This window comes from Lepus europaeus, chromosome 1, assembly GCF_033115175.1.
Source record: "Lepus europaeus isolate LE1 chromosome 1, mLepTim1.pri, whole genome shotgun sequence".
Taxonomy (NCBI): domain Eukaryota; kingdom Metazoa; phylum Chordata; class Mammalia; order Lagomorpha; family Leporidae; genus Lepus; species Lepus europaeus.
This window is the reverse complement of record NC_084827.1, coordinates 48,599,060-48,613,637: the sequence shown is the minus strand read 5'-3', so window position 1 is coordinate 48,613,637 and position 14,578 is coordinate 48,599,060. Positions and strand designations below refer to the sequence as shown.

At 48.1% G+C, this 14,578-nt stretch overlaps 1 protein-coding gene across 1 annotated transcript in view; it reads left to right on the top strand.

The window, feature by feature from the left end:
- Nucleotides 1-14,578, top strand: part of LAMB1 (laminin subunit beta 1) — a 72,743-nt gene that overhangs the window by 4,734 nt on the left and 53,431 nt on the right. Inside the window, exons 5-8 of the mRNA XM_062176551.1 lie at nt 3,215-3,288; nt 10,218-10,406; nt 10,496-10,559; nt 14,012-14,214. Of these exons, the coding sequence (XP_062032535.1) occupies nt 3,215-3,288; nt 10,218-10,406; nt 10,496-10,559; nt 14,012-14,214 (530 nt within the window). The remainder of the gene's footprint in view (nt 1-3,214; nt 3,289-10,217; nt 10,407-10,495; nt 10,560-14,011; nt 14,215-14,578) is intronic.

Genomic DNA, 14,578 nt, shown 5'->3' with positions numbered 1-14,578 from the left:
TGGATGCTAAAACTGACGGAATCCAAGTAGCGTCTGTGTGTTAACTAACAGTGTCCCAAATAGATAGCTATTTTTTAAATATATGAGAAAGAGCCCTCAAAGAAGTGAACCTCAGCCTGGCCATGGGAAACCTGGGTGCTACCAGGTCTCTAAAATAGCTCCACAGCTGGGAGGCTTTGGGTCCCTGCAGTCATTCTGTGAAGGGGATCTGCTGGAGTAGATTTCTCATCATTGAACTGCAAAGGTTTTCAAGATAGTTGCTGGTTTCTAGGGATGGTTGCTTGCTCCATGGTGGGCCTTGGGGTCCCATTGGTTATCAGCTTTTTGGGTCCTCAGAAAGCATGCATAGTTTAGATGAGTTCTTGTAGAACTAGTGATTATTCCAGGGGAGTATCGTGGCTGATAGTTGAATGTGAGGGAGAAGTTTCTGGAAGGCCAGGGCCAAGGAGCCTTTCCTGACTGCCCACAATCTTCCAGTGAAAGAGGAAGACAGTTTGGGGAAGGACGCCTGGACCTGAGGATTAGGATTGTTTCCTCTGCAGCCCCTGGGCAGAGAGACCGGCTTCCTTGTACTGTGGTTCCAGGGGAAGAGTGTTCTTGGTGACAGCAGGAGTTAATCAGTTTCCACAGCGTTGGATGTGTAGAACAAGAGTTCAAATGCCAGAAAGAAGGGATTTGCAAACAGAGGGGCTTGGGTTCTCTGTCACTGTGTCACAAGAGATTCGGTGAGATTAGACTGATGGAACTTAGTCTCTTTAGAAAGTCAGACCGATTGTTACTATACCCTAGCGTGTGTCTCTTGTCTCATCTTCACAGTTAAAGAGTTTCTTTATGGATGTGATTTTTATCTGTCCTCTGTGTGTTTTGCACCGACTGTGCTTGTGCATGGTGGTGTCAAATTATCAGTGATCAGGCATAGCAATGGGTTTGGAATGTACAGCTACTTTTTTTTATTTAAACCTTGAGCTTTGCTTTCCTTTGTTTAATTTTTAAAATTTTTTTGAAGATTTATTTATTTGAAAGACAGAGTTACAGAGAGAGGTAGAGACAGAGAGAGAGAGAGAGACAGAGAGAGAGATCTTCCATCCACTGGTTCACTCCCCTAGATGGCCCAATGGTCGGAGCTGCACCGATCAGGAGCCAGGAGCTTCTTCCCGGTCTCCCACACGGGTGCAGGGGCCCTAGGACTTGGGCCATCTTCTACTGCTATCCCTGGCCATAGCAGAGAGCTGGATCGGAAGTAGGGCAGCCAGGACACGAACTGGCGCCCATATGGGATGTTGGTGCTGCAGATGGGGGCTTAACCTACTATGCATGCCCTGTGCCATTGCTTTTACAAGACCAGTGCTCTAACCCCTGAGCTATGGAGCCAGCCGCAATGTACCATTGTTTTTAATTCACCCTTCATGATGAACATTGCTAAGTCCGACTGAAACCAAATACATCCCAGAAGAATGATCTTGTTTTATTTCCTCCGTAGGTTTCTCTTCCCATAGTATAAATAAATAAATACATAAATAAATAAATGCAAGCAAGCCGAGGTGCTTCTTCGGGCTGCAGCTCTAAATGGAATGTATTTCTGGTGCACGCGTTGCAGCGCGCGTTTTTTTTTTTTTTTTTTTTTTTGACAGGCAGAGTGGACAGTGAGAGAGAGAGACAGAGAGAAAGGTCTTCCTTTTGCCGTTGGTTCACCCTCCAATGGCCGCTGCGGCTGGCGCACTGCGGCCGGCGTACCGTGCTGATCCAATGGCAGGAGCCAGGTGCTTCTCCTGGTCTCCCATGGGGTGCAGGGCCCAAGCACTTGGGCCATCCTCCACTGCCCTCCCTGGCCACAGCAGAGAGCTGGCCTGGAAGAGGGGCAGCCGGGACAGAACCGGCGCCCCGACCGGGACTAGAACCCGGTGTGCCGGCGTCGCAAGGTGGAGGATTAGCCTAGTGAGCCGCGGCGCCGGCAACAGCGCGCGTTCTTAATGTTACAGAAATGCTACTAGTCTAGCTTTGGATCTGACATTATTTCGTCATCTCCTAATTATGGACCAATACCGTGAGTCTGTCAAAGTCTAGAAGAGGAGAGACCTGTAGTTGCCCAGAGTGTTAGTGTGCAACCGGTGCTTTGTGACAAGCGAGATAAGGTTAGTGAGTATGGCTGGGGTGTTTGCTTTGACCATTCCCGCTCACATCCGTTCCAGTAACCACTTTGTTCCCCCCAATTGATTTGGCGGCTTTCCAGAGGAGAGTTTAATTCGAAAGGCCCTACTGATTTCCTGAAAACATCCCGGCCTGTGACATGAGTCGTTCTGACACATTCCTGTCTTCCCTTGCATGGCAGACCACTGTGGGTCCGCAGGGTGGGCCCCAGAAGCTCCCTCAAACCCAGGAAAAAGTCACCTTTACCACCCAACCAGCAGGCCTCGGGCCCTAGGGCTGGGCAGGGGGAGGAGGGGCTTCCATGTCTGGAATTCCGGGGGCCTCCAGAGCTTGTTAAAGTAGGATGATTAACCCTCAGGGCACAGGGCAAAGGCGCCTTTGTTTGTTCAGGCTTTCCCTGAAAGGGAAGATGTTAGTGTTTGTTCTGGGCCAGTTTGTTTATCCGACCAACCGATTCTCTGTCTGTTTGGCGTGGCTTTTCAATTGTGGAAAGGCATCCAAAGGGTTCCCCACCAGGGATAGGTTTTTCTAAATTGGATTTATAACTGACATACATGGTGGACTCTGGTTTATTTTCTTTGCTGCCGCACAGAGAAAGGGGCCTGTGTGTGTTTGTGCTGGAGGAGGATCCTGTCCTTGTGCCACACACTGCAAGCTGACCCCCTACTGGGCACAGGAAGTGCCTCCCTTCCCCTTTGAGAGCCCCATTAGCTTAGAGGATTGGGAAGATGTTTTCCCTTCTTCCTATTTCTCCTAAGCAAGAGATGTCTTTCTTGACAGCAGCTCAAGGCGTTCTGCCAAGTGTCTTGTTCCAGTGAGCAGATGCAATATGTTGAGCTCCAGGAATGAATTTGTGGCTAACTGAAGAATTATTTTGACTTGGGTTTTACTGCTAAATAATCACAAAAGGGTGGTTGTTGTTATTACTTTTGGCTTCAGCTGAAGATGGGCTGCAGAGAGGATTTCTGGAAGAAGCACAAAGATAATTCAAGACCGTAAGTTCACCTGCCCATGGATGTCCCTGCTGATCCTAGTGTTTCCTTTATGTTTCAAAACACTCCCGTAGGTGTGGAAAATGTCACTATCCAGCTGGACTTGGAAGCAGAATTCCATTTTACCCATCTCATAATGACCTTCAAGGTGAGAACCCACAGTCACCGCCCCTTTCACCTACTCGGCTCCTGTGAGTAGGTCTCAGTGCGTGCTTCAGTGTCATTGTCGCCATCGATTGGGACAGTTGGGCAGTTTTGTGAATGTGGGCGGGAACAGCTACATGACAGCTTCACAGCACTGACCAGAGAGCGTCTTTGTTCTAAGGTAACTCCACCGCACACTTTTCATTTGATGTCTTTGTGTTTCTCCGTAGATGGAGAGGGACAGGGCTGAGGCTCTCCCAGACCACAGCGAAACATCTGGAGAGAGGGCCCTGCTCCCTGCGTTTACATTGTAATGCCGAGCTCAGGAAGTACATTGTCTTGAGTTTTGAAGGCTTTGCACAATTTGTGGGAGCGGTTTGACAGTTCCTTAAGAACTGAATGCCTTCTCATCGTTTTTTTTCTTTTGGAGATGCAAAATGACTCCAGGACTGGGGAATGTCTCTGTACAAAGTCCCTTTGTTGCTTCCTAAGCAGCTGCCTGGAAATGACAGACTGCACATGGTTTAAAGTGCGTGTTGGTGCGCATGCAACCCCTAATTTCCTCCTTGCTTCTCGGATTGAAATCGCTTTTGCTTAGTTTTTGGTAGGAGTTAGGGGCCTTGTTGACATCCTCCCAGGATAGGAAAAAGTGGCAGGGACAGACTTCCAGGTGGGCAGGTGGCCGGGAAAATCTCACCTTAGGCTGGGAGGCCAGGAACAAGGGTGGGCGTGGGAGGCAGAGGGTGAGTAGCAGGGACCCTGGGCCGTGCCATCTCCAGATCTGAGCTTGCATCCGCTTGTTTGGCTCCCACGAACCTGCTGTAACCGGCTGTGACACCTGATGTTGAGTGGTGAGGGAGGGCTATTGCTAAATACCTCGGCACTCCTTGTCACCCAACCCCTTCTCTGTTCATTGACTGCACTGAGCCTGGTGATTAGATTGAAACTCAGCCATGCCTGAGCGTGTTGCCGTCACCTTCTGGGACAGCAGAAAAGATTCAAAGTCTTCTTCCTCCTCGTTTGTGGTTCTGTCTTTCCCTTTGGGGAGCGCGTCTGTTTGTACACAGGGACGGCTCCAAGTTGCTTTCCATCCAGAAGACTTCCGGGCCATATAGTCCACAGATGACTTCTCATTCACTTGAATACAATGGGCCAAAGATGAAATTCTGCCCTTGAGCGCAGAAGGTCAAACAGAGCAGGCAGTAACTGAACTGAGACTTGAAGAGTGAGGACGAATTGTGAGCCTTGGGTTGATGGGAGAAAACTTCTCCTTTGGATTCTAGCTCTGGTTGAGCAAAGCTGCGTCTACAGGGTTGGGTGTACTTAGGTGTGAATCCCTCCGCTCCCTTTGGTTTTTATAATTGGTGAAAGTGGGAAAATGAATCTGTACATCATAGGGGCAGCATCATATTCCTGCCTGCTGTATGATGTGGGTCATCTGGCCGCCCATCATCTTCTCCTTATAAGAAACTGTCCTAGGCTGTATGGAAGGTTTATAAAGACAGCAACATGGTTACTGCCTGGGGAAGTTTCTAATCTTCTAGGAGAGGAAGAGCTACATGCAAATAACTTCTGATTCGTGGCCAAGTGCGCCAAGTGCCATAGCAGAAATCCAGACAATACATGTTCGCACACAGGAGGGCGAGATTAATTTTAGCTTAGGCTCAAGGAGAGAGCTTGGCAACAGAGCTTGACCTAGGCTAGGAAGGGTGAGCAGGATTCAGTGTGAGGAGGTGGAAGGGAAAAAGCTGTTCTTGGCAGAGCAAACAGAGTGAGAGAGCCAAGGGCTGGCGGGGGGCCGGCGGGCAGGGTGTGCTCAGCAAACACGGTGCAGATGGGCCCTTGTCTTGGAGTAGGGAGGGAAAGGAAGGGAAGTGCAAAAGCAGACGAGAGTCGGGGTCTTGACCACCTGTCGAGGCGGGGGGGTGAACCTTAGAGGAGATAGAAAACCCTTAACAAGAAGGTGAGACCTGTTGCAGAAAAGTAGGCCAGGAAGAAATAGACAAGAGGGGCCTGGGAGAGCAGGAAGAGGAGGCAGGCTCTGGGAGTTCATCGCTGAGTTCAGCATTGATGGTGGACTGGTGTTAACGCATAGGCTGTGCTCCTCAAGACTTGGCACCTGCTGCCTGTGGCCCAGGAGTCCCCTAAGTGTTAAGGCTGAGGGGTGGGCGTTCAGCTTGGCAGTTGAGATTCCCGCATCAGGGTACCTGGGTTTGATACTTGCCTCCAGCTCTGGACCCCAGCTTTCTGCAGTGCAGCCCCTGGGAGGCAGCAGAGATAGCTCACGCTTTTGGGTCCTGCCATCTGCATAGGAGACCCAGATGGAGTTCTTGGCTCCTGACTTCAGCCATTACTGAGTGACATTTCAGTATGCATCTCTATCTCTACCTCTCAAATAAATCTTAAAAATAAAAAATACTAGACAGTTGAATCCTTATCCAAAATGCTTGGAACCAGAGCAGTTTTGGATTTTGTACTTGTTCCTTTAAAAAAATACACACACACACACACACACACTACCAAATTGAGTGGTCCTAATCTGGAAATCTGAGATGCTTTGCAATCTGAAACTTTTCGAGCGCTGATATTATTCTCCAAATGTTTCAGGTTTTAGGTTTTTGGCTTAGGGATGCTCCGCCTGTACTTGGCAGTCTTTTTAAGCTGCAGCCTCTTGCTGCCATGCCCTGCTGCCCTCTGCTCCCTGTGCCTGGGACAATCAGTGCTGGGAAGAGGCCCATGATTGACAACCGTCACGTGGCTTCTTCAGGAAGATTGAGCCCCGAAGTGGAGCGGGATTAGAAGCAGTAGAAGGAAAAAGATGAGTGAGAACGTTAAGGACCTTGAGTCTGGCTTAGTGGTTGAAGATGCCATTTGGGACTCCCTCATCCTATATCAGAGTACCAGGCTGCGAGTCCTGGCCTCATTCTTGATTCCAGTTTCCTGCTGATCACACCCTGGGAGGTAGTTGGTGGCGGCTCAAGTAGTTGGGTCCCTGAATTTGGCCTGGCCCAGCCCTGGTGGTTTTGTGGGGATTGGGGGAATAACCAGTGAACAGCTCTGCCTGTCTCTCTGGCTCTCTAATAGACAAAAATAAATTTTAAAAATTTTGTTTTCAGTAACTAGAAGTCTATGTAAGTGGAAGATGGTTGATAGCATTAACAGGAATGAAGACAAGAAAGGAACTGAAATTAGGGATGATGATGACCAAATCTTTATTCTTAGCCAAATGTGCCAGGAGAGACAGCTGATTGCGAAGTGCACTGAGTTTTCTTGGGCTAGCAAAAGTCATTTTGCATATATCGCTCGTGTGTTTTTGTATATAGCCAGATGTTTCCAAACGGATAGCTCTTTTGTTGGCTATAAGTTCAGAGGAAGCCGTACAGGGACATGAGGCCTGAGAAGGTTGATGACGAAGCAGAGAGTGTGCAAAAGGCTTCCGTTCCTGAGGCAAAACATGTCGTTCCGGGTTCCAACGGCTTTGTAGCTCCAGAGGAAACTGGAGGACTTGTCAATGGCCCTTGCGGACTCAGAAGTTTCCAGAGGGAAACGGAGAAGGAAGCAGAGCCTGGCCTGGCTACAGTGCTTTGCCTCTGCTGCTCCCTTTTGACCCAGGGGCATCAGACTGGGCTCCTCCCTCCCACAACCTCCCCAAGTCTCGCCAGCCTGGAGCCCGGTCCCGTGGGGAGTCGGCCAGGCCTGCTTGGCACACATGCTGGAGTTAATCACTGGGATTTCCCCCTCCCCCCTCACTTCTAAATGCTTAGTCTGATTCTCTCTGGAGTTTAATACAGTGTCATTGTATTCTATTTTGGGGTAGCGGAAAAAAATAAGAACCTAAGCAACCAGTGAGGCAGTAAGACAAAGAATCTGTCAAAGCGTAGTCTTGCATGTTCTTGCTCTCGGAGGATTAAGCCATCAGGGTTACTAAGGACGAGGAAAGGCGGTCTGAGCGTGCGTTGGGTTTCCCCGTTAGCTTGCAGCCACATTGCTATCACACGCTGGGCCTGATTCGGAAGTCAGTCATCTTTATTTCGGTTCCATTGTCTAGAGCAGCTTAATTTTCCTTTGCACTCCCTCCGCTGTAGTCTGACCTCCTGTGCTGCCCGTGTTGTCCGAGTTGGAGCGTTGCCCCTTTGCTGAGTCTCCAGTGGTCATTCTGTTGTATCTCTTGCCTCCCGCTGGCTTGGCCATCACACCCAATTCCTCATCCGGCCTTGGTTTCCATGACTCTTCCTCCCGCCCCTCCCACCCCCTACCTCCGGCCCTGCTCTCTCGCCATCATTTTTCAGTCTTCTGTGCCAGAGCCAGTAAGGGAGGAAGATGGGTTTGGGCTTTGTCAGCCTGCATTAGAATCCCAGCCCAGCCTGTGGTCAGCAAGTGTCCCTGAGCTTCTGTGGAGAGCTGTGTCATGAGGACGCGGGTTAAGTGTCCTCGGGCTGCCATGAGAAGATGCCGCAGGCTGGGTGGCTTGAACAAGAGACTGACTTTACCATGGTCTGGAGACTGGAAATCTGAGGCCAGGGTGTCAGCAGGGTTAGTTTTTCCTGTGGCCTCACTCCTTGGCATTGAAGACAGCGTCGTCACCCTGTGTCCTCAAGTGCTCGCCCCTCTGTGTGTCCGTGTTCTGATTGCCTCCTCTTAGAAGGACATGAGGCACACTGGGGTAGAGCCCACCTGCGTGACCTCACCGCCCCCATGATAGGCTGTGTTTCTGCACACAGTTAAGTTCTGAGGCATGCCGCTAGTCTTCCATGTTGGAATAGCAGGTGCACACAAGTGGTTCCGCGACAGAGGTGTAAGTGGAGGGACGTAATCGCTGTTGCTGCCACTGCTCTGCTTTCCTCCTTTTTGTCCAGCTGCTCCTGATGCTTCAACTGGAGCAATGACCTTGACAGTGACCTTGACTTTTCTCTGACTTGCCTTTGATGCATGGTGCACTTGCAAGTTTCAAATATTGTGCCTATACAGCAACTCCCAAATCCATGTGTCAAGCTCCATTCTCATAGCCGAGTGCCAGACCAGTGTCTCCAGTTGTTTGGTGGCTGTCTCTGGGTGGACACCTCACATGTAAGCAGCTTCAGACTGAATGCCTTCGCTCCTATTCTGTGCCATCGACATTAGCAGCACATCTGTCCAGCTACCCAAGTTCGGCTGCCTGTGTTTCTTTCCTCTCCCTCCCTCTGCACTGAAATTTAATTGATGACCACATGTGTTTCAGCGCATTCCACCATTGCCAGAGTTTCAAGAGCAGAAGGTTCCATCCCTTTCTATCCATGTTGTAATCGCTTGAATTTAAAACTGTCATCTTTTTTCTTTGATTTTTTTTCTCCATTTTTTCCATGTGCAATAACTCTGTCACGGGAGTTATTTTTCTAAAGTGTGATCTGATTATTTCATTCTGTCCATTTACATGTTTCAGGGTTCCCTTTTCATTGCCAGAAGATAAATTAAACCCATTTCCATGGTAAACAAAAGCATTCCTCCTCTGTCCCAGTCAGCCCCTTCTGCCACCTGCAGCCACCTGTACCCTGGGAGGAAGACATCATGTGGCCTTTTTAGGATCTAGTTGGTGCACGTCCGTGAGCCTTTAGCCTCACAGTCAAGAGGCCCACATCCCACGTCGGAGACACTGGGTTTCATTCTCTGCTCCAGTTCTTGTTACCCACATGGGAGGCTTGGATTATATTCCCAGTTCCTGGCCCCAGCTCATCTCAAGATGTGGCAGACATGAGGAGAGTGACTCAACAGATAGGCAGTCTCTGTCTGCCCCGTCTCTGTTTCTCTGCCTGTTAAATACTTTTTAAAAAAAATCCAAGTGTAGTAAAATATATGTAACATAGAAATGATTAAAACGGCAAATTGAAAGAGAGTAAATCAGTGGCCTTAGAAGTATTCACAACGTTGTACAAGTATTACTGAGTCTATTTCCAGAACTTAGTCTGTGGTCCCAAACAGAAACTCTGTAGCCATTAAGCAGCCCTTGGCAACCTCTAGTCCAGTTTGTGTCCCTGTGCACTTGACTGGTCCAGATACTTCACACAAGTAGAATCCTACATGAATTAGCCTTTTGTATGTCTTCTTTCACTTAGCATGATGCTTTCAAGTTTCATCCGTGTCATGGCACATAGCAGAATTGATTTGGTGGCTGAATACTATTCCATTTTGTGTATATGTACACAGACCACTCTATGGGGGCGAGGGAGAGAGACAGAGAGAGATCACATATTATTGATCCATTTCATCAGATGATGGACCCTTGGGTTGTTCCTCCAGTTTGGCTGTTGTGACTACTGTTTCCATGAACATTGCTGTACAAGGATCTGGTTGGCTCCCTGTTGTCCATTTTCTGGGGTTTACACCTAGTCATGGAATTGCTGAGTTTCCCAGCTTCTTGAGGTCCCTCTTTGAGTTTCCCTGAAGTGCACTGCCTGTGACTGTGTTAAGGTGTTTGATGTTGTGGTGTAAACTGTTACCCATATCAGTACCTGAGACTGTGCATAGATATAGGCAGCACAAGGACACTGGCTGGTGCTTGGCATGAGGTTACCCAGCTGTTGAGTGGTTAAATGATCGAATGAAAGAAGGAGCATGGCATGGCGCCCATTCCTGTTTTGGGTAGGATGACTGCATGTACCAAGATTTGTCTGCTCTGAAGGCCTGTTTATAATCAGCTTCTAAAAAGAAACAGCTTGCTAATCTAGTAGGGTGGGGAAAGTGCAAAATTTAGAGACCAGACACTTTTCTTGCAAGAGAAGTCTCCATGGGACTGCTTGAAGTCTTTGGAATTCAAGCCCAGCCTGAAATGCTAACCACATGCCGTCAAGGGTTTGGGGCCCAGAGCTGAATGACACCTTCATTTGAGACTTTTTAAAAAGACAAGTTACCAGTAACAACAACAACATTTCCACTGAGACTTTTGTTCCCTGCCTTTAGACATTCCGTCCGGCTGCTATGCTGATAGAGCGGTCCTCTGACTTCGGGCAGACCTGGGGTGTGTACAGATACTTTGCCTATGACTGTGAGAGCTCATTTCCCGGCATCTCAACGGGCCCCATGAAGAAAGTCGATGATATAATCTGTGATTCCCGATACTCTGACATCGAACCCTCAACGGAAGGAGAGGTTTGTTTCTGTCTTGGTTTTACATTCTACTTGCAAATCGACTTTTTGATCATGCCCCAAATACCAAGAACTCTGCTATCTATTTTTAGGTGATATTTCGTGCTTTAGATCCTGCTTTCAAAATAGAAGATCCTTACAGCCCAAGGATACAGAGTAAGCTTGTTTGGAAAGGAAAGCTTTGATGGGAAATAGCAGTGTTGGAATGAGGCTTACCCAGAATCTATGTCTTTGATGCTGAGTCTGCCTTCCCCATTCGCATCATGGCTCTGCAGTACCAGAGCAGCAGCTCTTAAAAACAGATTCTCTGCCTTGCGGCGCCGGCACACCAGGTTCTAGTCCCGGTCAGGGCACCGGATTCTGTCCCGGTTGCCCCTCTTCCAGGCCAGCTCTCTGCTGTGGCCAGGGAGTGCAGTGGAGGATAGCCCAAGTACTTGGGCCCTGCACCCCATGGGAAACCAGGATAAACACCTGGCTCTTGCCATCGGATCAGCGCGGTGCACCGGCCGCAGCACGCCAACCGCGGCGGCCATTGGAGAGTGAACCAATGGCAAAAAAGGAAGACCTTTCTCTCTGTCTCTCTCTCACTGTCCACTCTGCCTGTCAAAAAAAAAAAAAACAGCAGTAGTCAAAGCTTTTCCTGATGGGGAACACATTTTGATAAGAGTAACAGATTTATAAATACTCGTACTTTAATTATGCTGATCATAATACCGTACATATTTTGTGTTCAGCGTATTCATTAGGGTATGGATTAACCTGCCGTAAACCAAACATCCCCCAAAATACAGTTGCTCAGATAAAATGAGAAATTTACCTCCCTTTTATGAAATAATTTTCAGACAGGAAGTAAGTAGGCTTAACAGATCAAATAGAGGGTGAAGCACCTGTTAAATTTGAATTGCAGGTAAACGAATAGTTTTAGTACAGTTATATCCTGTGTAATATTTGTGATGAATATAAGTATGTCCCATGGGACATTTGTGATTAGTTGTCACTGTGTCCTGTGTGATTTGGGACATACTTGTATTAAAAATAGTCCTTTGTTTATGTGCAACTCTGAGTATCCTTTGCTTTTATTTGCCAAATTTGGGAGGCTCTCATTATAATGCCACCCAGGGTCCCAGCTTCCCTGTGCCTTGTGACCTGGATCCACATCCTTGGTTGAATCAGCACTACCAGCTCCTTGTCCCAGGCTGGGGAAGGCAAGTGAACTCCACCTAAAGATGAGACATGGAAGTCGTAGGCATCACTTCTATTCTCATCGTTATCTCACTGGCCAAAATCAGCCACACGGCAACATGCAGGACACGCCTGGAGACATCTCTAGCTAGGGGGCCGTGTGCTTTGCTGCGGCTTTTGGCTAGAGCTCATGTTGTCAAAGGAAGAAAGAACACTGAAAGGAAATGAGAAGGTTGAAGGCGGCTAGTGACCTGGGGCAAGACATGGACTTGTACACGGGGATCGTAAAGCTGACCTTGGTGTTAGGAAGGAGGGAAAGTGAGTTGCTGTTTATAAATGATCCGCGCAAAAGGCATTCAGGTCGTAGACACTACTGTTGCTGCAGTCTTGCACGGAACCGGTCCTGAAGTCACATTGACAGGGTGGGATGAGCGGAGGCGGGGCTCGCTCTGCCTGATCTTGCCCAGCTCTGCAAGGCCCTCCCCCGCCTTTTTTTTTTTTTTTAAACCAAGACCCCATGGACCTTCCAAGCTTGTAGCATGGAAGAGCGAAGTAAAAGAAGGCCAGGGAATGCTGCCAGAGAAGTGCTGCTTCTCCCAACTTAAATTAATTTCACATGGGGCCCAGGCTCGCTCTGGCCTGCGATGTACTCATTCATTCCCTCGTAGAACAAATATTTAACAGTGTGTCGAGCTCTGTGCCCATTTCTGAGTGAGCCGTGAGGCCTTGTCTCCACGTCTCAAAATCCAGGGGAGAAAAAATGCCCACGTGGGCTCTAAGACCAGCACCTCAAAAGTCCCTAAAAAGGATTTGTCGTCTGCCCCCTTTAGGGGACGTTTGAGGGACCTGGGCATGTGTAGCCTTTATAATCATCGTTTCCTGCCATGTTATTGTAGCCTCCCAGTCCTGCTTCTGATTTGCTTTTGCCTTCAAGGGAACAATAAGTCTTTGGTTGTTTGTATTTTGGGACCTCCCAGACGCACTTCAGAAGCAATAGCCGGGGGGGCAGGGGCTCCTTGTTAAAAATATGGCAGGGGGTGGGGAGGGGATGGGGGTGGGGGTGGGGAAGCACATTTGCTCTTCTGCGGCTTCCACAAAGATCAGTTCAAGGGCTTCTACCCACTCCAGCGGCTCTTCATGTTTGCTGTTTGGCGTCTGGTCAGTAGATGCCAAACAGGAGGCCTTGTGCGGGAGCAAATGTTGGCATTCGTGATGCCATTCAGCTAAGCAGGACCACGGGGTCGCTGCTGAGTTCTGATTTTACAAAGAGCCTAAGTCTGGCACACGGACGTCCCCTTCCACCCGCAGCCGCTTCTGTGGTGTTCTTTGTAATCTATATACTATATTAAGGAGTGCAGATTGCACTGGGCTTTGCAAGTCTCTGAGGCCACCAGCCTTTGTCGTGGGTGGTGAATTGTAAGAAGGCATCCGCGTCAGTGAAGGCAATGTTTTGGAGCAGTTTCTACAGCGCTCACCTCTGTTCAGGTGTATGGACTACACAACCTCTTGGGATGCACTGTTGGAGGGACGACTTAGTAATTAATGCGAACACCAGTGGAGAAGCTTGAATAGCCCTTGGTTTGTCCAGTTACTATAGATTGCAATCAATAGCTTGGCTTCTGTTATAAGCTAAGGCCTTAAGAAGGGGTAGAAAAATGTTTAAAAAAAAAAAAAACACATTGTTAAGTAAATTGTAATTAGGAAAAAAAAAATCTGCCCCCATATCCCAGTATTAAGTCCCTTTATTCTAATGGCACTGTATTCTGTTGATCAATGTGGAAAAGTTTTGTAAAGCTAGGATCAAAAGATGATAGACAAAAATATTGTTTAAAAACTCATTGGCGGTATTCTCTCCATGGATAATAGTTCCTCTGTGATGTTAAATCTGTTTTTGTAAGTGATGGGAAACTTCCTATAGTATTTTCCCTTCCAAGAATAGACCAAAAAACATCCATTCCAAAGCACCTTATCATAATGAGAACTGGATAAACCCTTGGATAAACCCTTTCCCACCCGAAAGGAAGTTTTCTGATTCGGGGACTGACGCTAACTACCGTGGGAACCAGATGCTGCGGCAGTACGTAAGACCACTGTGTGCGACGTGGGTTCTAGCAATGTGACTGCTCCACTCGCACACTTCGGAACGCATTGGCCTGCAGACAACGCCAACACGGAGTAGACTTTTCTATTGCGCTGATGAAAAGGCAGTGACTTCCTTCTTCCAGGAACTGTCACGTTATGTTAAACATTATTACTGTGTCCCTCTGGGAGGTACTAGGTGCGTGTGTGTTGTGGGGGAAGGGGACGGGGTGTAAATTTAAGCCATTTTCGTGGGTCATGCCTTTCTCTAAAGAGATGGGGTATTGTGCAATCATAAAAGAATTCTGGTTTCATGAAGTGTTTCGTCTCCTTGGTGACCTTCATAGATCTATTAAAAATCACCAACTTGAGAATCAAGTTCGTGAAGCTGCATACTCTGGGAGATAACCTTTTGGATTCCAGAATGGAAATCAGAGAGAAGTACTACTACGCGGTGTATGATATGGTGGTTCGAGGAAACTGCTTCTGCTACGGCCATGCCAGCGAGTGCGCCCCTGTGGATGGATTCAATGAAGAAGTGGAGGGAATGGTAAGGGAGAGTCTGGATGCTTTCTCCTTGGTCCGGGGGATTCCGAAGCGCAAAATGACACACAAGTGACTTAAGCCTTTCCCGTGTTCCAGGAATTTGAGTTTTCCAGACTTGCTTAGCCCACCGCACCGTATTGTTGGTTGAAGGTTGATTTTTCTCTTTGAAGAATTTCTTGGACATTGCTCATTTCATAGACACTGAATTCATTTTTGGAGTTTGTTGCTGCAGGCTGCTGCTAATGTTGAGAATTTAGTCAACAAGGATTAAAAGGTTGTCTAAATAACAATTGGGTCTGCCTTTACATGAGGGGAGATTAAAAAACCACAAGCATCCAGTCTTTGTGCTAGGAGGCAGAAAGTGATCC